This window comes from Podarcis filfolensis (assembly GCF_964270895.1).
Source record: "Podarcis filfolensis genome assembly, chromosome: 2".
NCBI lineage: Eukaryota > Metazoa > Chordata > Lepidosauria > Squamata > Lacertidae > Podarcis > Podarcis filfolensis.
The window spans coordinates 99045176-99072199 of NC_139605.1; the positions used below are offsets into that span (position 1 = coordinate 99045176).

Sequence of the window (27024 nt, forward strand, 5' to 3'; positions counted from 1 at the left end):
TTGTTCAGCTGATTCTTTTATTATTTCCTTGCTTACCCCTGCACGTTTTACACGTTATCTATTAATATTCCAGTTCTGGAACCATATTTTTTCATATATTCCTTCACTCCCTCCCACTCTTTAATTATTCTCTGATTTGAATGGCCTCTAAGAGTTGCCATCAATTTTGCCATTTCCACAAACTCACAGAGTTTAGAAATACACCATTTTTCATTGCCCCTTTGAGTTTGTCTGGAAGAGAGACCTACCTCTGTCCCTAACTGCATGCAAAGTGAACAGATCTAAATCTAAAAATCTGGCAGGTGGGTAATGAAGAGTCTCCCTGCTCCATTTTAATTTCAGCATGCTTGGTTGCAATCCTGAATAGAGACTAAAACTTTCCCTGATAGCTGTCGGTGAGTTTAAAACCACAAGGCCCACAAGCATATGGTTTAGATCAGGTTTTGCTCTTTCCCCTCCCTTTTTACCAGGATTTCTGTCTCTCCTTTAGATGCTTATTCCCGCTGTGGGTCCCCCCAGGGTGGTTCCAAATGATCAGTATTTCACAGGAAGGACTCAAGCATAATACTGGAACTAGGAATGGGAAAACCAAAATCAGTTTCGATTCCTCATTTTTCCAATCTTGAATTCTGTTCTCCTCATTTCTGCAGCAATTCACAATTAAATGTGCTAATATACATATTTTTGGAAGCAAAAATTCCTAATATAATGCATTTCTATATGTTGTTTTCACCAATATATGCATTTCCGTGTACACTTTTCCCGAATACATGAATTCGTGTGCACATTAGTTGGAGAACTGCGTAGCAAAATTCACAGAATCGCGAATTTTGAAAGAGGGCTGTGCTTTAATTCGTGTATTGGTTCAATTAATATGAATTAGGTAGTTCCTCATGAAAATACAGATCAAATCATTTGTTCTCCCCACACTTTTCAATGCATCACTTTTAAACCTCAAAAGGTCCAATCCTTTGAAAAAAGTGGATTGCTGTTCTAGGCCAGGGCGACAGAGTCTTTTACTCTAACAGCACAAACCTAAAGTTCTGGTATCCCCTCAAATTCCCCCTGCAAAATAGTGACAGTCTGTAGTCTGGCTTGCACAAGCTTGGTGCAAGCAAATCAGGATGCTTGCTGAATAAATGAGTGGACCAGAGGCAGAGACCTGGGGTGGGGGGACAAGGGTGGCCCTGGGCACAACATGACAGGCTCTCTGCTGAGCTTCTGCCTCCATCTAGAGCTGTGAGGAGGCAAGTCACACCCATGCTGGGACTTCTTTGAACATCTTAACAGGGCTTATGTTTCGGTTATTTATGCTGCTGCCGCTGGTGTGTGTGTGTTTTGTTTTGTTTTGTTTTGTTTTGTTTTTTACTATTACTTTTGATAAGATCTAGGCCAGGGGTTGGCAACGTGTGGTCCATGGGCCGGATGTGGCCCACGAAGACCGTTTTACCGGCCCACAAGCCACCCCCGAACCGAGCTGCCTGCTTGGTGAGTCCCCTGCACGCTGCACTAAACCAACACAGTGTGGCATGGGGACTCACTGAGCAGCACTGGAAATCGCGTCTGCGCATGCGCAGATACCGGAAATCGCTTCTGTGCATGTCCAGACGCTGAAAATTGCTTCTGCGCAGAGGCGATTTTCAGCATCTGGGTATGCGCAGAAGCAATTACTGGCGCCACGGACATGCACAGAGGTGATTTCCGGCATTGCGCTGCACCAGTCTGGCTCACGGGCAATGTCTGTGGAAGTGATCTGGCCCATGACCGGTAAACCTTGCTGACCTCTGATCTAGGCTGTTAAATCGAGTTCTGTATTACTGTTGCTCTAGGATGGTTTTAATTCCCCCCAGCCCCTGAAAAATGTTATAAAGAATAACAACTGTAAATAACAAGCACTAAGTCACCTGCTGTATCTCAATATTGTACAGAGCACTGAAATATCAAAAGTGTACAATAAGATGCTTTCTTTGATGGGTTTGAACCTGTGACATTTTTTTCCAGAGTGTTATTCGCTTTGAATTTTTATTTTTGTAAAGACAGTTGGGACTTTTTTTTTTAAAGAGTAAATAAATATGTTTAAATACACATTGTTAAATGGGATTGTCAATTCATCCAGGACGAAGAATGATTTCTTATTTACTGCATCTCTCTATCTTCTAGTTAGGAATAAGTGACCATAAAATCTGTTCTATGTGTGAAACCACAATATATTCCCCTCTTCTGTCATTAAAAGCCACTTGCAGCATAAATGGGAAGGAGGAAGAGGAGGAAAGGGGGAAAGAAAGAGCCATAAGATTATATGCCATCTGTTTCCTTCCCAGCAAAGATTCTTTCTCTCTTTCCTTTTTAAAGGAACTTTATTTTATTTTTATAGGAAAATTGAAGCGGCTTCTAATGTTACTGCCCCTTAAAGTCCTATATAATCGCAGCATAATTTATATTAAGAAAAAGAGTCCATAATGTCTGAGACTCACAGTAGTAGTCACAAAGTTAATGAAGTGAGCATGAGACGTGGAGGAGTGGGACATAGGCTAGGCACAGATTTGGGGGAAATGGCCTTGGCAACCTCTGAGCTGAGTAGAAGCGCAAGTTTTTGTTTTTTCTCTTACATCTCCCCGTTAAGCTCCTTGGCTCGGCATCAAGACTTGAGTTCTGCTGAGCTGTTCGCCAGAGTTACAAACTCAGCTGAGTTACTCTGCGCACTTCCACACAACTGGCCACGTAGGCTTCCATGTTCTATGCTAGGAATTTGTCCGTATCTACTTACTGGCGTTTATTTATCAAAGCCAGACTAAATGTATTTTCTCGGAAGTTCTAATTTCAGACTGAGAGACATCCCCTATCAGAATAGGCTTTGTTTGAGAGCCAGTGTGGTGTAGTGGTTAAGAGCAGTAAACCCGTAATCTGGGGAACCGGGTTCGCGTCCCCGCTCCTCCACATGCAGCTGCTGGGTGACCTTAGGCTAGTCACACTTCTTTGAAGTCTCTCAGCCCCACTCACCTCACAGAGTGTTTGTTGTGGGGGAAGGAAGGGAAAGGAGCATGTTAGCCGCTTTGAGACTCCTTCGGGTAGTGATAAAGCGAAATATCAAATCCAAACTCTCTCTCTTATGTTCCCAGGACATTGATTGTGTGAAGCATATCCTACTGCATTGTGGGCAATATGAGCAAGCAAGGGATCAACTGATCAAACCCCTACTGGAAAATATGCTGGGAAAATCTGAATCCTCCCATATTAAATATCTTTTGGAAGACAGGTCAAATGATATTACACAGGACATGGCAAAGTTTCTTTCAGAGGTTATAAGAAACAAAGATCATTATGCCCTAGATAAAACAAAATGACTGCCTTGGTTTCTTCCATCTGTCTGTCTGGTCATTTTAACTGTACAGTGGTACCTCGGTTTACAGATGCTTCAGGTTACAGACACTTCAGGTTACAGACTCCGCTGACCCAGAAATAGTACCTCGGGTTAAGAACTTTGCTACAGGATGAGAACAAAGCTTTGATTTGATGCTAGCAGATTTACTATTTGCCTTCTACAGTTTCAGTGAAAATGCCCTTGCCTTGCTCTGCAATGGTCAGCAGCAGATGAAATAGTTGTGCGTTAGTTCATTCCAAGCAGAAAACATCCTCAGTGTCAACCACCCATTCAGATGCTGGCTTGACAAGGAACACTGAGAAGCCACATTCCGGGTGCTCCTGCCCCTGCCAAATATTTAAGCAGGCGAGCGCGGTCAGCTTAGCAGGCAAGGTCATGTAAGGTGGGAGAGGAAGTGTGCTTCATTTGAAGAAGAAAAAGAAAGGCCAGTGCTCCAGGAATTTGCATGCTCTGTGCTGAAGTGCAAGCCCAGTAATCCATGCTGTGCCAGGAGAACTTTCTGTCATTGCTTAGTGGGGACAAAAATGCAGATACCTGTTACAGGGCATATCTTTCTTTTATATAAATATATATAATTTTAATAAGTTTTTAACACAAAATTTGACATTATTCAATTCACTTTCGATATAATAATATAATATAATATAATATAATATAATATAATATAATATAATATAATATAATATAATATAATAATATAAACATTTGACTTCCCACCCATACGTCCATGATTCCTGTTCCTGTTCCTGTTGTATTCCTTTACCTGATGCCAAAACTGCCATTGATTTTCTGTTGCATTGTAACTTATATTACATTCGTTGATAGGGCATATCTTCCAACCTTATATTCTCCGGGGCTGAACCCAGGAACTGAAAACAGATGCTGGAGCTGACTTCAGGTGAGCCCTAACACAAGGGAAGCCCAGGAGAAGAAGCATATTGAGTTTGGGAGGAGGTGAAGCTTATTCCAGACTCTCTTCAAGACAACCCAGAACCCCAGCAGATCAAATGATGTCTAAGTATATATAATAATAATAACAATAATTTATTATTTATACCCTGCCCATCTGGCTGGGTTTCCTCAGCCACTCTAGGCAGCTTCCAACAAAAGATTAAAATACAATAGTCCTTCAGATATTAAAAGCTTCCCTAAACAGGGCTGCCTTTAGATGTCTTATAAAAGCATGGTAGTTGTTTTTTCCTTTGACATCTGGTGAGAGGGCATTCCACAGGGAGGGCGCCACTACCAAGAAGGCCCTCTGCCTGGTTCCCTGTAACTTCGCTTCTCGCAGTGGCGGAACTGCCAGAAGGCCCTTGGCGCTGGACCTCAATGTCCAGGTTGAATGGTGGGGGTAGAGACGCTCCTTCAGGTATACTGGAACGAGGCTGTTTAGGACTTTAAAGGTCAGCACCAACACTTTGAATTGTGCTCAGAAACGTACTGGGAGCCAATGTAGGTCTTTCACGACTGGTGTTATGTGGTCTCGGTGGTCGCTCCCAGGCACCAGTCTAGCTGCTGCATTCTGGATTAGTTGTAGTTTCCGGGTCACCTTCAAAGGTAGCCCCACGTAGAGCACATTGCAGTACTCCGAGCAGGAGATAACTAGAGCATGCACCACTCTGGCAAGACAGTCTGTGGGCAGGTAGGGTCTCAGCCTCTTTACCAGATGGAGCTCGTTTGATAGGCAGGGTGGTGTGATAGGTGCAGCTTTTACCTTGCAGTAAGTAGCCAATTGCTTTTTAAAGCTCTGCTCAGACATGAAACATCATCCTCATGGGGCATTCTGTCCCAAACAAGAAGGGAATGCTCCTAGGTAGGTTCTGCTTGAAAGAGCAGTGATGCTTCTTCCCATATAAAGCTATAGCTAAGACTCAAGATTCAGGCTGCACAGTTGACTGGCAGCACTCACCCAATCTCTGGTCTAGCATGGCAGTGATGTTTACTAGCAGAGCGGGAGAGGAGACGGTGAGGGCAGGGCAGGGCAGGGCAGTGCAAATGCACCAGCAGAGCCAACTCAGCACTCTTGCTTGTGTGTTCGCACTGCACTGGTCTCACAACTGCTTTGCTCCCCCCCTCTACTTCCCAATAAGCAGCAGCAATGCAAGCAACCAGAGGGATCATTTGGGGATGGACCCATGGTTTTAACGTCAGAGCACACATGTTTTGCATGTTGAATGTCCCTGGTTTAAACCCTGACATCTCCAGGTGGACTTGGAATAATTCCTGCTGGAGACCTGGATATTGTAGACAATATTGAGCCAGGAGGACCCAATGTTCTGCACAAGAGAGCTTTGTAAGAATCAGTGTGGGGTTTTGCAGTGGTGTGGAGCAGGAAACTGACATGAGGATTAGGCCTGACACACATCATGGCTGCAGCCTTCAAAACCTCTCAGTGTGAACTGGCTTAAAATTGGCTTCAACGTGAGTGGATTTCAGGACTCCAGCCAGTTTTGATAATCTAGGTGGAAGTAGGCTCAATAGTCCTTTAAAGTTATATTCAGTAGATTGAAGTCTGCAAAGCCCATAGCAATAAACTTTCTAACACTCTATTCTTACCGTGAATGCTCTCATTTGTTACAAAAGTCATCACATCACAGACATTTCAGTCACACCATGGTTAACCTCCATCTTGTCTTTATTGTGTTGTGGTCAAACATTGCAATCAGCATGAATCATGAGCTTCAGATCATGACACTTCCTTTCTAAAACATTGGGGAGAAAAGGATACCCAAACTTGGTTGAAATCTTGAAATGTTCTGTTTCCATTAGCATGTTTCAGCTGGAAATACAGCTTCAGATGTTTGGGATTATCATCTGACTTTTGATGAGTATTTTTCTCTGACAGGCTATTTCTGCTGGGGTTTAACAGCTGTGACAAATTATGCATAGGAAAAGCTTCAGGTATTAGGTTTATACACAACCACACACACACACAAAAAGGGTTTTATGGCTGATATTAAATGGGGAGAAGAAAGTGATTATATTTTACAAAGGATGGTAATGAAAATGATTCATTATTTCAGTATCTATTCAGGATCAAATAATGGCATAATTTGGAAGACAAAAAAACAACAACCCTTGAGTTTATGCAGTCAGGATGATACAAATGGTAACAGTCTATAAATGTTCATATGGATGATAAGGATCTCTAGTTTGATCAGAGGAAAGGATCCCTCAGATTTTGTTTTTTGGTTTTTTTAAATGGCATTTTAAACAAGACAAATCAGACCTGTCTACATGTCTGATTTGTGAGTTGTAATAGGTCAGAATTTGGGATTTACTCATACATAGATTCCTCGCTTACGGCTCCAGTTCTCAGTTATACCTAATTGAAAATTTATTTCCCTTCACCAATGCATTAGATTTAGCTAAGGATGACTTTAAGATCCACTCCTTCCTTGCACTGCTCCAGAGCTGCATCACTTAGCAATCCACCATTTTCTTGACTTTTGGGATACCTTCAAATTTCATTCTGCAGTTGTCTGTTGTCCAACATGCAGGGCTAGAATTTTGTGCCTCTGCTCTTATCCCCATTCATCATGGGCTATTTGGAGTGTAATCCTGGCTGGATTGGTTCTACTTTAGATCAAGAAGGTATTAAATTCAACCATCTAACAAGTCTGCATTTGGGGAATGTGCAAAAGAAGTTGGGAGTTTTGCAATGAGTTCTTGTCTTCTGCAAAGGGGCAGTATCTCATTTATGGCACCGCACAAACCTCAGGGCACACAAATCAAGGAAAACAGATGACCTTGAACAGCTCAGACAAACATTTGACTCTAGGTTACAGCTGACTGAAATCCTGAGGTCTCGCTGGCATCAGTCCAGTTCAAAAACAGCTCCAGCCACCCCATATTTTACAACATTGTAAAGCCCATATTGTTTGAAACTTATCAAAGTATTTTTTTTTTAAACACACAAGCTGGCAGCTTTCCAAAACCATCTCAAATGGTCCAAAACTATCAGCAGCCACCCACCTTCCTGTCCATTACCATCTGATTAATGGCATTCCACCACTGGGGTCCACCATTAAGAATATCTGTGCTGTGGGGCTTCTACCTAAATAAGAACACTGAGACTTGTAAATTGTCTGTATGGCTTGCAGCTGTGTTTTATATAGAGGTGTCTCCTTTATGCTGGAGTGACTGCAGGAAAGGCGGGGAGGTGTGTCTCTTGTTCTGCAAAGTGAAGACATCCACACACTTGACCAAAAGCTTTAATTAAGCGATATAAAGCAGCGGTTCCCAATTAGGGGTTCAGGGACCACTGGGGGTCCGTGGAACACACTCAGGGGGTCCGTTGCCCCATCCCATGTCTCCCTCTTAACAATTTTTTTTTTGTCATTTTTGCATGGTAATGTCACAATTTTTATGGTTTGTTTTTTAGTATACCTAAAATACTCTGCTTATTAGGGGCTACCCCACATCTTGTTCAAAAAATTGCTTTGCAGAGGTAACTACCATAGAGCCATCAAAAATTTCAAAATTAGGGGGTCTGTGGCTTGGCTTTTGAAAAATAGGGGGTCCTCAGTAATTAGTTAATTGGAAACCACTGATATAAAGCATCAGAAGGTAGTACTTTGGTCAGATGATGGTTAAGCTATGAAATCTATCCATCTAGCATATAATTCAGATCCCTATAATTTATCATTTGGCTTCCAAACATTTTCTGGCAATATGGTTTCTATAGTTGTGTCAGGGATGATAACCTGTTTTCCCTCACTGAATTTTCTAGATTAATTTCCTTTCATAATTCATGTGCCTTCAGAGAAAACACAGCGTATTTTAATTTAAATACATATTGCTAAGGCAATGCTTTTACCAGTCATGTAAACTACATCCTTTAATTTTATATGGAATGGCTTTCTATATAGGGTGGGCATCAGTAAGCCAACATTAATGCGTTTGTACTGTGAATATTATGATCGTAATCTTGGGCAACTCCATAAGGAAACCTATGAAACTAGCCCTTTGTGGTTTGTATTGTTGCAGTTGCTGTGCCTTTTCACTCTCTGCTAATAACTAATCTGCACTGCTGTTACTACATATTGCCTCTTTAAATTGCTATAAGCCAACTTGGGCATCTTCTTGAAAGATGGAGGTAGAAACAAACAAACAAACAAACAAACAAACAAACAAATATGTTTAGGGGGAGAGGGGAGAATCCTGAAAAGGGGTGTGCCTCCATTGCAGAACAGATGAAAAATTGAACTGAATGGGACCCACTTGGTTCAATTTTCATTTGGTTTTTGAAATCAAAGAGAAATGAATGGATACCAGTAGGGTTCATCTTCATTACCCCAGTGGTACCCATTCACCATACATTCATGGTTCAGGAAACTGTAAGCATGGTGAGACTATCTTTCCCTGGGCTTGGAAGAGTTTTGGGTGCTCCTACAGGAAATTCCTGCCATTCTGGAGAAAGAATAGTGACTGCCCATGATGGATGGCATCACCAAAACTGGAGATATAAATTGGTCTCTTGGCAAAGAGACAGACACCAAAATCAGTACCACTGCCATCATAAGTGGTGGCAAATAGAATAGAAGAAAGAGAAGTGGAGATAAGCAATGAACATTATTAGTATGGTTCAAGGACATACTTTTGCCAGGCAAAAGCACTTCAGTTGGGTGCAGAGCAGGGCTAGTCAAGGATTTGACCTGAGAAAAACCCACAAGGACCAGACAGTGAGGCTTGGATGGTGAATTTGGCCCTTCGACTTGAGGTTTCCCACCTCAAGGTTTTCAACATATGCTAGTGTAGGGAGGTCAACTGAATTGGCTATATCATTCATCATAATTTGTTCTTCGAGGTAAATATATGAATGTAGATTGTACATCTCTACAGATAATTGGATTTCAAATTTTCTGTACCATGAGTATTTTTTTTTTTTTTTTACTTCTGTGGGATGGTACAGAACGAGTTTTATATAGTAGTGACTCATCTTTTTAGCAGATTTTTCCCCCTGCTTAATTTGTTTTAAGGGCTTAATCCAAGAAACTCTGACTAAGTCGGCCCTGCCACGTCCCAAGTGTAGCAGGGATTCCTCACAGCTTTTGATGCAAACGGAGACTAGTAATTCACCTCAGAAATAGCAAGAAATTGCTATTCGTGGGTTGACACACTACGCAACGATGACCTTGGCTGGGGCTACCCAAACAAAATGGTCCCCAGCTCATGAAGTTGATGCCATTGTGGTAAACAGAGCCAGTGCCAACAGGGCAATGTTTCAGTATCCCCTGGCACAGGAAAGACAGCTAGGCAGCGGCACTTTGCTCACAAGCTATATTTCGTAATGGCAGTCTGGCAACCTTTGCGTTTGACAGTCCTGTTCTGTGTGTCAAGGTGGTTTTCCACATACACTACTTCTCTCCCCCTCAGCAGTATATGTGGTCATTCAAAATGAGTTGCAATAAACCATAATTAGATAATAAGGATAGGTCTGAAACAGAGAAGCTAGATAGTTTGTAGTTCTGGCTAATGTGAGGAACTTCAGATTCTATAGACTGGTGCTGGTTTATTAAATTGATAAAGAGTCTGTCTCTGCTGGGAAGGAAGAATTAAGATAATGGCAGGGTAGAGTGACAATGTACTGCTAGGATTTTGACAATACCATGGTCCCACCACACTTTTGCCACAGTGATAACATTTGTGTATCAATTCATATCATAAAAACAGCTCGACTAGTTTTAGAAACAGTGCAAAAGGCAACAGAAAACAGGTTTTAAAATAGCAAAAATAGAGCACCTAAGGCAGAAGCCTTTTCACCCAGCTTGAAAAGGTTGTTGAAACAAAAATGCAGTTGACTGTTTGTGGAAAGTATAGATTGTAGGCAGCTGCTGCACAAAACAGAGGTACCACACTGAAAGCTGTGGTACTCCTCAGCACCTGTATGAAGCCACCTGGTGTGATTATTAGGAATTTGGGGGCAAAATGTCATCAGTATGCTGATGACACACAGCTGTAGCCAAGTGAGGACATGCATGATCTGGTCCATTGTCTGGGCACAGTTGTGGACCACATGAGGGCCAATAAATTGAGCTGGAACCCTGGGAAGATGAAGGCACTTGGGTGGGTGTTTCACAGAGCACCCAGAGACACAGTGCTTCCTCAGCTATCCTCTGGTCACGTGGGATCTCCCAGTATATTTGCTGTCCAGTTAACAGGAGGATGCATCACACTGGAAGCCAAGCCTGTTCACTGGCCGGAATTATTTTAATGATTTTGTCAGAGTCAATCCTAAGATCCTTGAAAATGTGTCCTAGGGTAAGGAAAAAGAAGGGACTTTTTACCACATGTGGTGGGATTGTAGTAAAATTAAAAAATTCTGGGAAATGATATACAATGAGTTGAAGAAAATGTTCCAATTAACATTTGTAAAAAAAGCCTGAAGCATTCTTGTTAGGAATTGTAGGAAAAGTCCTGCCAAGGAAGCTGAAGAATATTTTCATGTATCCGACAACAGCGGCAAGAGTCTTAATAGCACAAGGATGGAAGAACGAAGAAATCCCCACCAAAGAACTGTGGCAAGAGAAATTGATGGACTATGTGGAACTGGCGAAATTGACACACAAATTGCGTGATAAGGACAACTGTGAGTTTAAAGAAGAATGGGAACCTTTTACAAAGTACCTAAAGAAACAACAAAATGAACTGCACTCCTTGGCAGGTTTTGAATAAACATACACAAATTTATTATTGGTAACATATAGATAGATAAATTAAGGATCTTTACAATTTCATAATATGCAGATAACAACATGTGCTGAGAAAACAGAGAGAGGAGCTGAGGGAAGTCTGGGATGGGTGAGTCTTTTTCTTTTTTCTTTTTTTTGGGGGGGGGAGGGGAAAATAGGGGGGAAATGAAGATGATGTGTTTTTCATAAATTTGAAATAAATAAATAAATAAATAAATAAATGTTGAAATTTCTAATATGGCCCTCTATATTAAGATTATCGAGGGTTTTGTGTAAATGTACATAGCAGGGTGCAAAGAAGAAAATCCCCCCAGAACTGAAGGAACTACAGCAAATTGTGCATCCACGGTAAAGGTAAAGGTAAAGGTAAAGGACCCCTAGTAAAGGATCTTGCTTTCTGGCCGAGGGAGCTGGTGTTTGTCCACAGACAGCTTTCCGGGTCATGTGGCCAGCATGACTAAACTATGGAACAACAGAAGAGACATAATGCTTCAGGCCAACATCAGAAATAAGACCAGGAGATCTGGAGGTCCAAAAACTTGGGCAAAATCTAGAAGAGGATGATTTAAGAAGGCTCCTAGCTATGGAAAACAGAGGTGGGGTATTTATATCTGAAGAGTTCCAGCAGAGGTCAAACTAAGGGAGTCTGGAGACTGGGAGAAGCTCCAGCCCTTCTTACTATCTTATTTTGAAGGAGTTCATGAACAAGGAATTTGAGATGGCTATCTTTCATTTATCAGAAAATTGCTATTTTATTTGTGGACAACTCCCTCTCCTGCATTCACATTGTGGGTATTACTTGGTGGAGCATGTTATGGTCTCTTCTAACCATTTCATGACTACCAAATAAATATATTTTTAGCAATACCCTTCACTCCAGCTTCTCTCCAATATTCAGAGTTCTCTTCTCTCCTGGCATCAGTAATGGAGATATTACATCCCCGGGGGCTACATCTGAGTGGCCTTTAAGACAGATGATGAATAAAACAACTGTGTTTGAAGCGGCAATAAATTAATTGTTCCATTTTATATGGCCAAGAGGACTAGCTAGAGAATTGGGAATGGAATGCAAGTGTGAAAGACAGTTTGGGATCCATGTTTGAAAAAGACAGAGAGGAATGAAGAAACATAGACATCGATAACAAACAGAATATCTGGGTGGGGGGGGGGGGCAAGAGAGTACAGGTGAAGATTTAATGAAGCGCTATGCTTAACAATAGACAGTAGCATCTATATGTTCTGGGATTCTTATCTAAAACTTTCGACAATGGTTGTTCTGAGGGTGTTCTACTGTCCAGAGATAAACAGGATCTTTTCAACTATGTGCTTTTTGTGATTTAAAATGGCTGATTGGGTGAATGTTTTAATTGATAGTACTTATGCTGAGCCACTGGTCATATTGGACTACAGTGGTACCTTGGTTCTCAAACTTAATCTGTTCCGGAATCCGTTCCAAAATCAAAGTGTTCCAAAACCATGGCACGCTTTCCCATAGAAAGTAATGCAAAACGGATTAATCTGTTCCAGACTTTTAAAAACAACCCCTAAAATAACATGGATTTTACTATCTAATGAGACGCTTGATCCATAAAATGAAAGCAATAAACAATCAATCAATTAGTAGCTGAACTGGTTTCCACACATTTATAAATACAAAACAAAAAGAGCTGCAAAAACAAAAAATGCAAAATAAATAGCAAAAGCAGACAGACCTCAGCGTAACACTCAAAACGGAAGTGTAACACTCAAAACGGAGCACGTTCGGCTTCCGAAAAACGTTCGCAAACTGGAACACTTACTTCTGGGATTGCAGTGTTTGGGTTCCAAGTTGTTTGAGTACCAAGGTGTTTGAGAACCAAGGTACCACTGTACAACGATCACTAGGCTAGTCTGTTTTGGTCCCACACATTATTATACTAGACGTGAGGACTGGAATGCTTGTCTCCATCCAAAAACCGATGTCTGGCTCCACGACAGTAACAGGAGTCGGGATGACTGGAACTGGAATGTGTCAACCTGTGGAATATAAGGAAAGGGGAGTTTGCTGTATGCTGGCCATGGAACTACACACTACTTGCAACAAGATAATGTTTGTGGCCTAATTATAGAGATTCACTAAACAATTCAGCAGGGGAAAATATGGGCACAAGCGCTATTCTATCATTTTGTTCTTCATATGATTGCACTTTAAGCGCTCTGTCTGGGTACATCTGTCCACATTTTGAATGGAAATTCGGGCAGAGGCAGTCTTGTAAATCTGCCAAGTTCTTTCTCTGTCATATGTTTGTTTCATTGCCCATCTGCAATATGCCTATGCATGTGGGAACATGCTTGCGCATAGATAGACACAGTGCAGATGTGCTGACTGGACACACGTGGTATGTGGTAGGGGGTGGATGCTGTTTTCTCCCTCCACCCATCATACACACATTCAGGAGGAGAAACCCAAACATCTGAAAAGTGCTTCAGCATATGTCACTCTGATCATCCTTGATAAGTTGGAAATGCAGCCCAGAAATATTCATTCAGCCAACCAATCAACAAACCTTTTCACCTTTTTCATGTTGAGTGCAGAAGTCTCCTTCTATATATATTTTTTTACAACCTAAGGAGATGAAATGTCATACAGCTCCATTAAAAAGAACAATCTTGGGTGGAGTTAAAAGTTGCTACAGGAGTTTCAGTCCATCCAACTAACTGCATACAATATACTGTTGCTATAAAAACCAGAAGCTGATTTATTTTCCGGCACTGAGCAGTTGCTTAGATAGCACATGAGATTCATTTTGTCAGCACATTGGAATATTCCTTCTACTGTTCTTCCTATTCCACCCCCATTGGAGGTAATGGTACATTCCAGGAGTGCCAGTGTAGAGGAAGTAACATTTTAAAGTCCAGAGGGTTGGACAATGAAGAGTTTGTTTGCTGAAGGAACAAGTCTGACTTGTCTGGGACAATTATGTCTCCAAAGAAAAATATGCAAGGAGAACCACAGCTTGACCGTGAATCCTGCCCCTAGTTTGCCGTGCCACGTACAATGATTTTGAAAAGGTTTCTGCCACTTGTTGTGTTGTTTTAATTCTAATCAAGGTGGGGTGCATGCTCATTAAGGCACGTGACCTGACAAGTTCTCATTAACGTTTGCTTTCTTTGGGAAGAAAAGAAAAAGGGTCTCTTTTGTAGCTTTGAAAAGCATGTCCGTCTCCTTCTGCTGCTGCTGTCCCTGTTTCCAAGTTGCTTCAAGAGAGGTAAGAGATCAACCTTGGGGAAAACAAACAAGGGGGGGAAACATTGGGGGAAACAAAAGTGCCGCAAATCCTGAGCTGCTCTTAGCAAATCTTGTTAGCAAAAGGAAATAGGACAGCTCAGTTTGTACAGAGAAGTCAAACAGGCAGGTGCATAATGCTTCAGATGCACATTTAATTGCCAGAAATCAAGAGGTTAGATACAGGTTAGTGGGTTGAACTAGGGCCATGTTTATTGTGATTAAATCCACAGAGGCAACATGATAGTGCAGGAAAATAAAGTTTGCAGGATCACATGCGTAGGGGGGCTTTGCCCAGGGGGGAGGGCAGTGGTTCTAACAGCCGCTATCCCTAAGCCACACCTGTTAATGTTTGTGGGAAGGGCCAACAATTCCAGCTGGGTGAGACATGTTTGCTTCAGAGGCACACTGTACCTTGCTCATGGGCCCCAGAGCCCTGAGGAGAAAGTCTTGTGAAATGCCATTCACGCTCAAAGATGTCGTAAGGTGCTCAGTGAACCTACTCTCTGTTCACTTTCCCACACCTTCCTGCCAAAAACATGACCTGGCATTTTATCCTTGTAGATCCTCTTTTGTACGCGTTACAGTGGTACCTCGGGTTAAGTACTTAATTCGTTCCGGAGGCCCGTACTTAACCTGAAACTGTTCTTAACCAGAAGCACCACTTTAGCTAATGGGGCCTCCTGCTGCCACCGCGCTGCCAGAGCACGATTTCTGTTCTCATCCTGAAGCAAAGTTCTTAACCTGAAGCACTATTTCTGGGTTAGCAGAGGCTGTAACCTGAAGTGTATGTAACCTGAAGCATATGTAACCTGAGGTACCACTGTACTTGGCTGCATTACAAAATTCAGAGAGGTGTGAATCTTGAAAGATGGTGTTTTTTTTTGTTTCGAAAAGTGCAAATTTAGCAGGGCCACCTACTATTGTGAAATGAAATAAATTTCTGCCCCATCCCTAGTCAAGGTAGGGTCATTGGGACCTACAAAAGGTCACCCACTGGTTGATTTTGAAAGTAAGACACCCTGAAGTCCATCTCAGTGACAGTAGATGAAGTAACTGAACCCACCCCACATCTAAAAACCCAACTTGCTTAACTTTGAGACCAGCAAAGTTAGTAAATAAATGCATGAAAGAGGATGAAAACCCAGTATAACAAGCTAGACATGTATCAGAAACTGTTAGGGAAGCTGAATCATGATGTCGTAATTCTGACAGCCAGGAATAATGTAGGTTCAAAAGTTTACTTTGTGGGACAGCTTCACACTGTGCTTATTTCAGTGGATCTTTTTCGTCTTTACCTCATTGTGATAGATCTCCACACTGATGATAGTGGCGGGGCTAACAGTAGCAGCAGCTGCTGCATATTTTGGACAACAGGCCAAAGCAGACTGTACGTTTTTAAGAGAGAACACAAGAATAATGGTAACAAGGGATCACCAATGAATGTAACCGCAGCACAATCCTACAGTACAATGGGGAATTCCAAGCAGTTGTGTTTATGATTGCAGCACTTATCTGTATTGCTGATAATAAGGGACTTTATGGTAATGGACACAATGAAGCTTTTAGAAGTCATCAGCTTCTAAAGTGTAGCCCTGGTGTGGTTGTGTGTGTATGCAAAAGAAAGGGAGGGAGGGAGAGGGAAATAAGTTTTGTCTGGCATTTACTAAGCTCCTTGGATTTTAAAGAGAGGAAGCATAGACAGAGGAAGGAAAGGAATAGAAGATTGAGGTCATGCGACTGAAAGGGAACAGGATTTTAAAGGAATAAATAAAGTGTAGGAATTGGGCAGGTACTTTCTAGAGCATTCTTCCCATACCTGATCCTTCCAGAGGCTTTGCACCCTTTTCCTTGTCAGAATGTCCAATGATCATGAATGATGGGAGTTATATTCTAGCATCATCTGAATATCAGGTTGAGGAAGGCTTGAGAAGAATGAAAAGAAAGGTGAGATGCTGGATTTTGAGTGGTAGTGATGGGGAAGAATAATATATTTGATTCCAAGCAATCAGCCATAGATTTGGCTGCAGGGCCCTTAGATGATAATTAAAAACCAAAGCAATCTCTACATTTTTAAAAAAGCTCAATAATATGTTAAAACTTCCATCACCTAGTGATGAGATGAATATTGCAAAATAACCATCTCTCTATTTGGCTCTGCAAAAACAACTCCTCACTTTCAACAGACATTTGTTGGCTAATTCTTAATATATCGGCAGAAACAAAGTCCTTCTCCCCAAAGGAGTGTAATTTTACTGGTGTTAGCCACCCTGAGCCCGGCTCTGGCTGGGGAGGGTGGGGTATAAATAATTTTTAAAAAAACTTTACTTATTCCACCTTTACTGGAGGTGAATCTACAACTTTGCTCCTGCCATGATTCTGTCTCTGAATGATGGCATGGCATGCTACACTTGCTTAGACAGAGGTCATTGCTTTGTTCCACCCAAAATCAGATTTTTTTTTGGCAGGATCCTTTTTCCTACAAAGTTTCCAAAATTATAATGATTACTATTATTATTATTTCTCTATGGAAAAGCAGAAAAAAGTGGAGCGAAACATGGAATGCAGCAAACCTGCCGGTAATTTTCCAAAGGGAATGGGAAAGGTCTGTCAACTCACAAGCAAAGCACACACTTCCAAACTTGCAATGGCAGTGTAAGATGACAGGCCCTAAAGGTTGTGAAACACTTTGTTACAGGTGATCAGAAGTTTTGCTCCTTTTGTAAGAGCTTTATTCACAGATCTTGACTTAAAAGGCTTGCAACTCTAGTAAATATATTCAGCGTTTCCACGTTCACAGTTCTGCTTAACATAACATCCAAAGCCCTTGCGACTTCATCCTATTTGTCTAGAACAGTGATGGCCAAACCTGGCCCTCCAGCTGTTTTGGGACTACAACTCCCATCATCCCTAGCTAACAGGAACAGTAGTCAGGGATGATGGGAATTGTAGTCCCAAAACAGCTGGAGGGCCAAGTTTGGCCATCACTGGTCTCGAAGGACTGATATCCAAACTCTTAAGAGTGTACCAGAGCTGCATGTGAGCAGGGATTTCCTTTTCTGTTTGTGAGTCAGTGAATGGATGAACACAACAAGGATTACCAAATGCCTTGCTATTTCCCAGCTCATAGAATAGAATCTGTACTCCCTGTTTACATAATATTCAATGAGCAAAGCAGACACCCCATTTCAGCCAATAACTTAGGTAGCACGTGACTGCTTATAAAGCCCAAGAGAAAGAACAAAAAATCAACAACTCAATCTTGCGCATCTCCTCATGTGAACATGAACTAGTACAGTAATAATTCTATTTGCAGTAATAGGATTGTGTGTGTTTGTAATATTCACCAGCAAGTAGATCACTGAAACCATTGGAAGGGGGAGGGAGCACTGTTGGTGCTTCCCTGTGCCCTGTGCCCATGGCAGCCATTTTATGCTGGCACTCATGACACTTTTATCAATATATGAGTATATGCAGTGCTTTTTTCTGGGGGTACGCGAAGGTACCCATACCCCTAAACATTTTGAGAATCTAAGTTTGGCCTCATTCAGGGGCAATATTTCAATGTGAGTAGGAAAATGAGAGTACCCCTAAACATTTCTTTTAGGGGGAAAAAGCACTTAGTATATGTATGTATACATTTGAGATTTTAAATTCCTGAGATTTCTACATTTTGGAGGTTTAACTTATGTTTTAAGTTCTGCATACAGTGGTACCTCTAGTTGCGGACACGATCCGTTCCAGGGTGCCATTCGCACCCTAAAAAGTCTGCAACTAGAGCGGCGATTATGTGCAAGCGCGGAGCGCAATAGAGCGCTTCTGCGAAGCATGCAGAACACTTCTGCGCACACATGCGCAACAAAACCCGGAAGTATACACTTCTGGATTTGCGACATTCGCAAGCCGAAAAGATGCGACATGAACCTAATGCAACACGAGGTATGACTGTGCTGTATATTTTATTGTTGAAAACTGCTTTGAGTCTAAATAGTGGAAAACAGGATTATTATTATTTTTTAGTAATAAAAATAATATAGTGTGCACTGCACTCTACAAAGCACAAGAGGGCAGGTTGAAGGGCTTGCAACACATAATACAACAGAGGGGAGCCAAGTGTGGAAGGGGAGGGTAGTAGAATGAGTTGTGGATTCGGAAAGAGTATACATTTATTTCGAAATATCTTGCTGTATTCACAGAGGGAGCCTCTCAATGCACAGCACTCCAGACAATCTCATCAAGGCACCAAAAGTGGTAAAATTCTGAGTCATTTTTTGTTTTTCCTATACTTCATAATACTTTTATGTATGTCAATTGTAATTAGAGCTTCAACTAATATACTATCATTTCTTTCTCTTTTTTCTTTTTGTAAAATAAGTCACTCTGCATGGGTAGACATTTTTTAAAGAAGGAAAACACTCACCACCAGCAACAGTTATGATAAGCCAACTTCGTACCAAACTTCTTTGATGCCATTTCCCAGTCCTATCTGTTGCTTCTTTCATCATTCTGGGTTATTTGTGCTGGGATCCTATAACGAACAGGACAGAATTGGTATATTATGGTATTGGTATATGATGTAACAAGTCACATGATGATGTCACAGAGGACATGTTGTTATGTAACAAGTCATATGATGTTGCGTGGCGAGTTCCCGCCTCCTACCAGTAGGAATAACAACACGTGACACAAGTATTTAGGTTAATGGGCTAAAATAGGCCACAACTTTATTGGCTACAGGTAAAGAGCGGTATTGGCTTAGGCATTGGTCCTATCCGACTATCCAGCTTCAGCCTGTTTGCTTGAAGACTGGGAAGGGTTAACACCAGCAGGGGGAGCCCTGCTGATGCACATCAACTAGGGACTCCCCCGGCGCTTTAGACCCTGACCTCCATAGGCTTCGGACGAGGCCATGCCCCCCGGAGTCCTTTACTGGACTACCCTTCAATATTTGGGGGAAGTGATGGCAATCCTCCCCCCCAACATATCTACATTACAATACCCCTACCAATGCCTAACCGGAAAGCTGAGCAACCAAAGAGGGAGATCCCTGGCCGCGCTTGCCTTAATTGATGCAAGGCACACCCCCTGAGCCAGCCGATTGGCTGGCCAGGGGATGACGCGGCCCAAGGATTCCCCTGATCGCGCGGGGGCTGGAAGTCAGCCTCCATGCAGGTGTTGGGGCCGTAAGCCCCCAACACCACCTCCTCCTGAAGTCGGAAGTGGCTATGTCACAGAGGACATGTCAGAGGACATGTCACGCAAGTCACGTGATGATGTCACAGAGGAAAGATGGGAATAGCTGAGAGTGAGATCAAAGCAAGGTGTCTTGAAGAATCTACATGAAGGAAATTCTAATTCGTGCTCCCAAAGTTACCCTACATTTTAGATTAGGCTAGCACCAATCTGCACTTCAAATGCACTCTACATCTTTCGGCAGGTCAAACTCAGGGGTGCTAACTTGGGTGAAATATTGAGGGGACCCAAGTCAGTTCCACCCTGCATAATCAATCACATGGCACAGTGCATGCACACCATTTGAATGGCAATGAGGGGGTCATTAACTTTTTTAAAAAAACAAACAAACAAACAAACCCTGAATGTATGGCAGCCCTACTCAAATATTTTATTGAGGGAGCTGAAGGGACACTGGCCCCTGGAAGTTGGCTCCTATTCCAGACATGCATCCATACCCCACATATTTCTCTCAGCTTCATCAAGCTGTAGAGGTTCTAAATATTTTTGTTGACTATATCTAGGCTCAGTTTTGGGGAAACTGAACATTTAAGAGAATCAGAAAAGGTATATACATCTTCCGTTCCACCCTATGCAGCAATAAACAATATTCCATACCAAACATTTGTCATAATTCATCTCACATAATCAAATATACAATTCATCTCATGTGCTTAAATAAAATGCTCCAAAATAAAATACGTTTAGTAAAACTAAATTCAGGAAAATACAACGCACTACACCCTACAGAAGCAGGTGAAACATACAGAGAGAGTGAAAAAAATGAACCACTTCAATATATCTTACACATTTAATTACTCTAATCATTTCCTTAAAATATGTTATACTTTCTCTCTCTCTCTCTTTATGTGATACTTTTAATTTTGAAGAATAAACTACCTATAGTCAAAAATTTGGTTCCATTGTACATTGGTGCTTAATCCAAATGAGATCATTTACATTTATACTATCATTTCAGAAAGCTGGATTGGATTTGTTCTTCCAAAATAATGTGGAATTAAGTGCTGCCCGCAAACACATTCAAAGAAAAAAAGGATGTTTTATTTTATTTTGTAATTTCAGAAATGAGATACTTTTCAAATGTTCTCAGAATGAATTTGGCAGTAGAGATGCATACTGTGACCATTCTTTGTGGACAAAAAATTGACCAGAGTTTGTCTTTCTTTCTTTCTTTCTTTCTTTCTTTCTTTCTTTCTTTCCTTCTTTCCTTCTCTCTCTCTCTCTCTCTCTCTCTCTCTCTCTCTCTCCTTTTTTCTTTTTTAAAAGTCTCTGTGACATCTGCTGGAAATACTACCAGCAAATGGATCATGTATTCCATTGCTTGGAAAGATGCAATTAGGTTCTGCAGGTTTGAAAAATAAACTCTAGTCTAAACTGTGTTGTCATGGAACCACTGGTCTGATTTTCAATTGGATAATTCAAGGTTTAATTATGGCTCCCGTGCTTATTCTGTTGAAACTGCCTTCCGGATATGATGGCTGTGATTTTTCAAAGCCGACTCCGAGGGATTTGGAGTGCCAGTTTCCATTAAAATTAATGGCAGCTGGGCACTGAACTTTCCTTAGGATGTACTTGAAAACCTCAACCTACATAGTCATCATTGCACAAGAAGAACAGTCGCACTTTGCCAGACTAATGGTTCATTCAACCCAACATCTCTGACATGGGTTAGAGAACCAGACTTCCTTGGATGTAGAAAAGAAGTATATGGCATTATCAGATTGCACCTTTCTCAATTGGCCATTTCTGCTGGCCATTTAACGCATTTCACGAAACAAGAATGCCCATAAACATTATTCTTGAAGCACACCACATGAAGGCTAAGCCTCACAGAAATAATTTTGGGATAATGCCACTGCCACACTGCTAAGCAAGTGGGAAGCTTTGGCAAGTAAAATGTAATAATTTCAAGGATTCCCCTCCCCTCAAGAAAAATAGGTGTGCAATTGTAAATATGTAAGAGGGAAATTCCATTTTTAAAAAATGTATACTTCAGTGCACAAGGAATGGCAACAAGATAACCTTTGTAAATTTGTTTGTACTGTTCCATCTTATGTACTTAATTCTTGTTAGTTTCAGGAATCATATTCAAATATTGTTGTGGTTTCCATATTTCTTTTACCCCCTAACGTAACACACTAACCAGAAGTTTCTATGGGCTTCCATATTTCTAGTTCTTTTCAACAAAGAGAAACCCTTCGCCGTGAAACTGGTCAACGTGCCTGAGATTGACACACTATTTACTGACATCGCCGAGGCTTTCAACAAGCAGCAATGCCACTGCATGGCTATCCGGAAAACCATCCGGGACCTCAAAGACACCTATTGCTGTTCGCCCGCAAGCAGTCTTTCTGTATGCATAGAGAAGATACAGCAAGAGCATAGTAAGTTGGTGGGAGAAATGATGCTGAAGAATATAGAGTGTGAGAATGGAGAAGGCCAAGCCCTCCATTTTAGCATTGTGGGTTTATGCGTGAACCTGAGGTGATTTGTTCAGTCTTTGTTCCTGGAGTTGCCCAGCAGCTCTTCATCTGGTTGGTAAGAGATGTCGGGACCTGATCCTATGTAAGCCTCAATAGGAACATTACCATATGTTTTAATGATGGTACAAGATTAAGAACTGGGTTCCCAAATGCATGTCTGAGTAAAGGAACCCTGGATGGTTAAGTCCAGTCAAAGTGGACCATGGGGTTGTGGCGCTCATTTTGCTTTCAGGCCAAGGGAGCTGGCGTTTGTCCACAGACAGCTTTCCAGGTCATGTGGCCAGCATGACTAAACCGCTTCTGGTGCAATGGGACACCATGACGGAAACCAGAGCGCACGGAAATGCCGTTTACCTTCCCACTGCAGCTGTACCTATTCATTTACTTGCACTGGTGTGCTTTCGAATTGCTAGGCTGGCAGGAGCTGGGACAAAGCAATGGAAGCTCACCCCATCGCAGGGGTTCAAACCGCTGACCTTCTGATCAGCAAACCCAAGATGCTCAGTGGTTTAGACCACAGTGCCACCTGCGTCCCAGATATCATATCTGCAGAACCCAGATATCATAGCAATAGGTTGTTTTATGATACACTGAAGCCCTTTTCACATGTTACTCATGTGTAGAGGGCAAGCAGCCCAAGTTTTATGGGAAATGCCCATAAAAACCCATGATTAAAAAAAAAATACTGCTGCATTCCCCAGCACTTCTAATATTCGATAGCTTTAGCAAACACAGGAATCAAAAGTTTTGTGTCTCTTTTGTAGGAAATGTATACCTTTTTATGAATTCAGCAATTTCCGTTTTAAACCATCTTTGGCATGTTCAGAATAATGTTTGCAGCTGGTATCCTTCTCTATGTATGCAGACTCCGCACATGATTTACAACCAGAATTGGTCAAGGTTCAAAATCCTGTGGGGAGCTGCATGCATAGAGAGGGCTCTCTGCTGCAGATCTTAATCTGAACAAGGTAAAGGGACCCCTGACCATTAGGTCCAGTCGTGGATGACTCTGGGGTTGCGGTGCTCATCTCGCTTTACTGGCCGAGGGAGCTGGCGTACAGCTTCCGGGTCATGTGGCTGGCATGACTAGGCCGCTTCTGGCGAACCAGAGCAGCGCACGGAAACGCCGTTTACCTTCCTGCCTATTTATCTACTTGCAATTTGACATGCTTTCAAACTGCTAGGTTGGCAGGAGCAGGGACCGAGCAACAGGAGTTCACCCCATTGCGGGGATTCGAACCACCAACCTTCTGATCGACAAATTCTAGGCTCTGTGGTTTAACCCACAGCGCCAGGAGGAACATGACTTTGCAGGCACGGCTGAAGTAGCAAGGAACATGTAAAGAGGCTAGCATGTCACCCTATTCTAGCACCCTGTCAAAGCATAGAATGGGAAGATTGGGGACAGAGTTATGCAAGGGGCAAAGCTATGCAAGAAACCCATGAGGAGGTGGAACATAACTGCACAGATGCAGTTATATATTCATGCACCTGGTCCATCATAAAGAAGGACATTTATATACGTTGTAGCATCAAAATATCACATCATGACATAATTCTCTTATTTCTGATACCATGTTGCATTTGGCTCAATGGCCAGGAGACTGTGGGTGTTTACCTTAAGATAAATTCTGCACCAGCCTCTCCATCAGCTTCAAATAAAGAGAAGTTGTTGTCCTTTGAGTGGTCTGTTTGTTAGCATCACATTCCCAATGAGATGCAGGTGCCGCTGTGGTCTAAACCACCAATCATGAGGTTGGCAGTTTGAATCCGTGGGGTGGGGTGAGCTCCTGTTGCTCTGTCCCAGCTCCTGTCAACCTAGAAGTTCGAAAGCATACCAGCGCCAGTAGATAAATAAGTACTGCTGCAGAGGGAAGGTAAATGGCATTTCCTTGCACTCTGTCTTCCATCATGGTGCCAGAAGCTGTTTAGTCATGCTGGCCACATGACCCAGAAAGCTGTTTGTGGACAAACACTAGCTCCCTTAGCCTAATAGCGAAAATGAGCACTGTACCCCATAGTCAAATTTAATTTAACCGTCCAGGGGTCTTTTTCCTTTACCTCTACCTACATTCCAAATGCCATCCAAAATTAGTTCAACCATTTCTTATGCTGGAAGCCGCCCAGAGTGGCTGGGGCAACCCAGTCAGATGGGCATGGTACAAATAATAAAATGATGATGATGATTTGTGCTACTCTTAGGTAGCAATGTAAGGTGGAAGCAAAGATAGCAGACATGATCTCTCAGCGGCAATTCAATCTTTAGGTAACAGTCAGCCCAATCCTAAAATTAGCATCCATGCTGTGCATGGGATTCAGCTTATTTATCTTAAAAACGATTGTAAACAGTTAAAATCATTAGCAGGATTAGAATAACACTTGTAGTTTAATGGTGAATTTTGGACACAATGAAGCGGTAAAAGATCTGACATTGTGCTAATGTTGTTGAATGTTCTGTCAGCTACCAGGCAGATATGCTGATCCTGCTGTTTAGAACTGGGGGGGGGGGGTCATATGGGCAGAAATTTAGCTTTAAGGCTCCTTTTCAGGAGAAACTTGGCTGGATTAATTAATTCAGCTTCGTGCTTTTCTGTCTCTGTAAGTTATCAAGATGCTAAGGATTGTAGGCTTTATTTTTTCCTGTTGAATAACCTATTGACTGGGTTGCACATTACATGGCGATGCTGTATCCAGGAGGGCATTATATTATTTCCCCACTCTTTAGATTTTGACTTCCTGTGTATTACCTCTTCACATGCCTTTAAATCCAATCCTTCCTATGTAATGCCAGCCTTCTAAACTCATGCCAAAAGCTCAACAATGCCCTCTTCAGAAAGAAGAGCCAAGCGTTTGTGAAACTAACAATGAGAGAGACAAGAGGGCAATGTGAAAAGAGATTAGATCAGAATTCGTTAGAGAGACTTACCCAATACCTGATAGTTTTGTGTTGAATGAATAGCAGGAAAAAGCCATGGGATTATGGGTCAAATTCACCAGAGTGGCTTCAATGAAGAGCATGCCAATGGGGTTATGCCAGGGATTTGTTTCTTACAAGAAAGTGGCATGGATAATCTTGGCTTAATATTGCCAAATGACTGTATTACAGCTCACATGCACACAGACATATATGTAGGTATACAACCGGGTCTCTGATAAGTAAAGTGGAAATAATCAGATTTCATGACATGGCAATATCTTTGACAGCTGGCCACTGTTAGAAGCTTTGCTGCTTGAAGGGTTTAGCTTTCTTGGGACTAACACAATTAGCCTTCTTTCTTGGACTTACGTCAAGTTGGAGCTTAACCACTGCTTTGTCTTTCAGGTGCTTGCAATGTGCAGGTGCATATGGAGGGATACAGGTTTTGGCTGGATGCAAAGGAGGGAAAGGTCCCTGAGAAACTGGAGTGGGCTAAGCAGCAGGTGGGAGAGCTGAACCGTGCCACCAAAGGAGTCATCAGCATGGAAACAAAGCTTCAGGAAATGATCTCCTCGGTGCTTCAGAACCAGGAGCCATTGGTGGAGAGAGTGAAAGTTGCCAACTCCGAATACCTAGACCGGATACGGCTAGAAGGGAACCTGAGAGAAAATATTGAGAAAACAAGCCGGGCCAAACAGTTTTCCAAGGAGTTCAGAGAAGAAGCCAATAGTGTGCTTAGGGAAATGTCCAAATCAGCAGGGCTGACCTTGTAAAATGAAACGAGAAGGAACCTGTTCTATTCTGCCTTTTTCACCACAAAGATGAATTCAGGCGATTGCGACAGATACTTAAGATGGGAAAAAAAATTGCACAGAAGTTAAAAGTGACCACAAGGTTTCTACGAGAGGGAGCTGATGTAACCATGTACCAGAAAATAACCAGAGATGTGCCATAGAGTTGTTCTCCAGAACCTCCCAATAAATTAGTGGCAAGAATGAAAAAGCACATCACTTCTGGTTAGGTGTCTCTTTCCACATATTTGTATCATAATTGATATGGAAATATTTAGCTCATAGCACAGTAATCCATGCAGTCTTTAAAGTCAGCCCTGAAAATTGAGATCAGTGGATAGCTAGAGTAAGGAAGCTGGAATGACTTTTTCTTTTTCTTTTAAACAGTATATTTTGTCAATGTCTTCTTATTTGCTCTGACTTGCAAATAAATGCTTTTTCTTGGTTTATCTGCTCTAGAATTGTGTTAGGTATTCAAGCTCAAAGTTATACCAAATGCTTTGATGTTCTGTGTGTCAGTGATCTAAGAAAGGGATAGGCAACCATTGCTACCTGGAGAAGGCAAAATTTCCTGTGGTGTCATCCGTTGGGGTCTGCATGCTGGGGGTGCATGGGGTCAGAGTCAAAAAAGTGGGCACGGGCAGCCACCCTGTTCTCTCTCTCCCAGTGCCGGATTTACATATAAGCTAAACAAGCTATAGCTTAGGGCCCCACTCTTTTGGGGGGCCCCGAAAAATTTAAAGAAAAAAACTGGGTGTACATTTCAAAAATATAAGACAAAAAAAAAATGGCTTTAGATACCTATTAGGTCCATAAATTACCATATAGCATATATTCAACACAAAAAACAGTGACAATTTGCTGTTGACAAAGGACAGCTGGACATATAAAGGGCCCCATTACCTTCAGTAGCTTAGGGCCTCATCAAACCTAAATCCAGCCCTGCTCTCTCTCTTACTTGTTGTGAAGTGGACTGCCAGGAGATGGTTGATCACTCTTCCAAGAGGTCTGAACTAGGTGCTAGCAGAGGTCTTTCAACATTAAGCCAAGGGCTGCATGAGATTTCACTGAGGGCTGTGTGCGACCCTCAGAACAAAGGATGTATCATCCTTGATCTAAGAGGACTTTGTATAGTCCTGCAGAAAAAGGCACCACACCAAAAGGATAATGTGATGCCAGATCTGTGTCTATGACGTGCCTTACCAATTAATACTTCTGAATATGGCTCACTGGAGGTCA

The 27024-nt window shown here is 42.0% G+C and overlaps 1 protein-coding gene across 1 annotated transcript; it reads left to right on the forward strand.

The window, feature by feature from the left end:
• The first annotated feature begins 14203 nt into the window (after positions 1 to 14203).
• LOC310755715 (uncharacterized protein) lies at positions 14204 to 26234 on the forward strand. Its single transcript, XM_083599061.1, has 6 exons — positions 14204 to 14324; positions 15653 to 15731; positions 16881 to 16920; positions 18538 to 18592; positions 21769 to 21978; positions 25400 to 26234. The coding sequence occupies exons 5-6, from the start codon at positions 21879 to 21881 to the stop codon at positions 25765 to 25767; spliced, it is 468 nt and encodes a 155-aa protein (XP_083455187.1). The 5' UTR covers positions 14204 to 14324; positions 15653 to 15731; positions 16881 to 16920; positions 18538 to 18592; positions 21769 to 21878; the 3' UTR covers positions 25768 to 26234.
• The last annotated feature ends 790 nt before the right edge of the window (positions 26235 to 27024 follow it).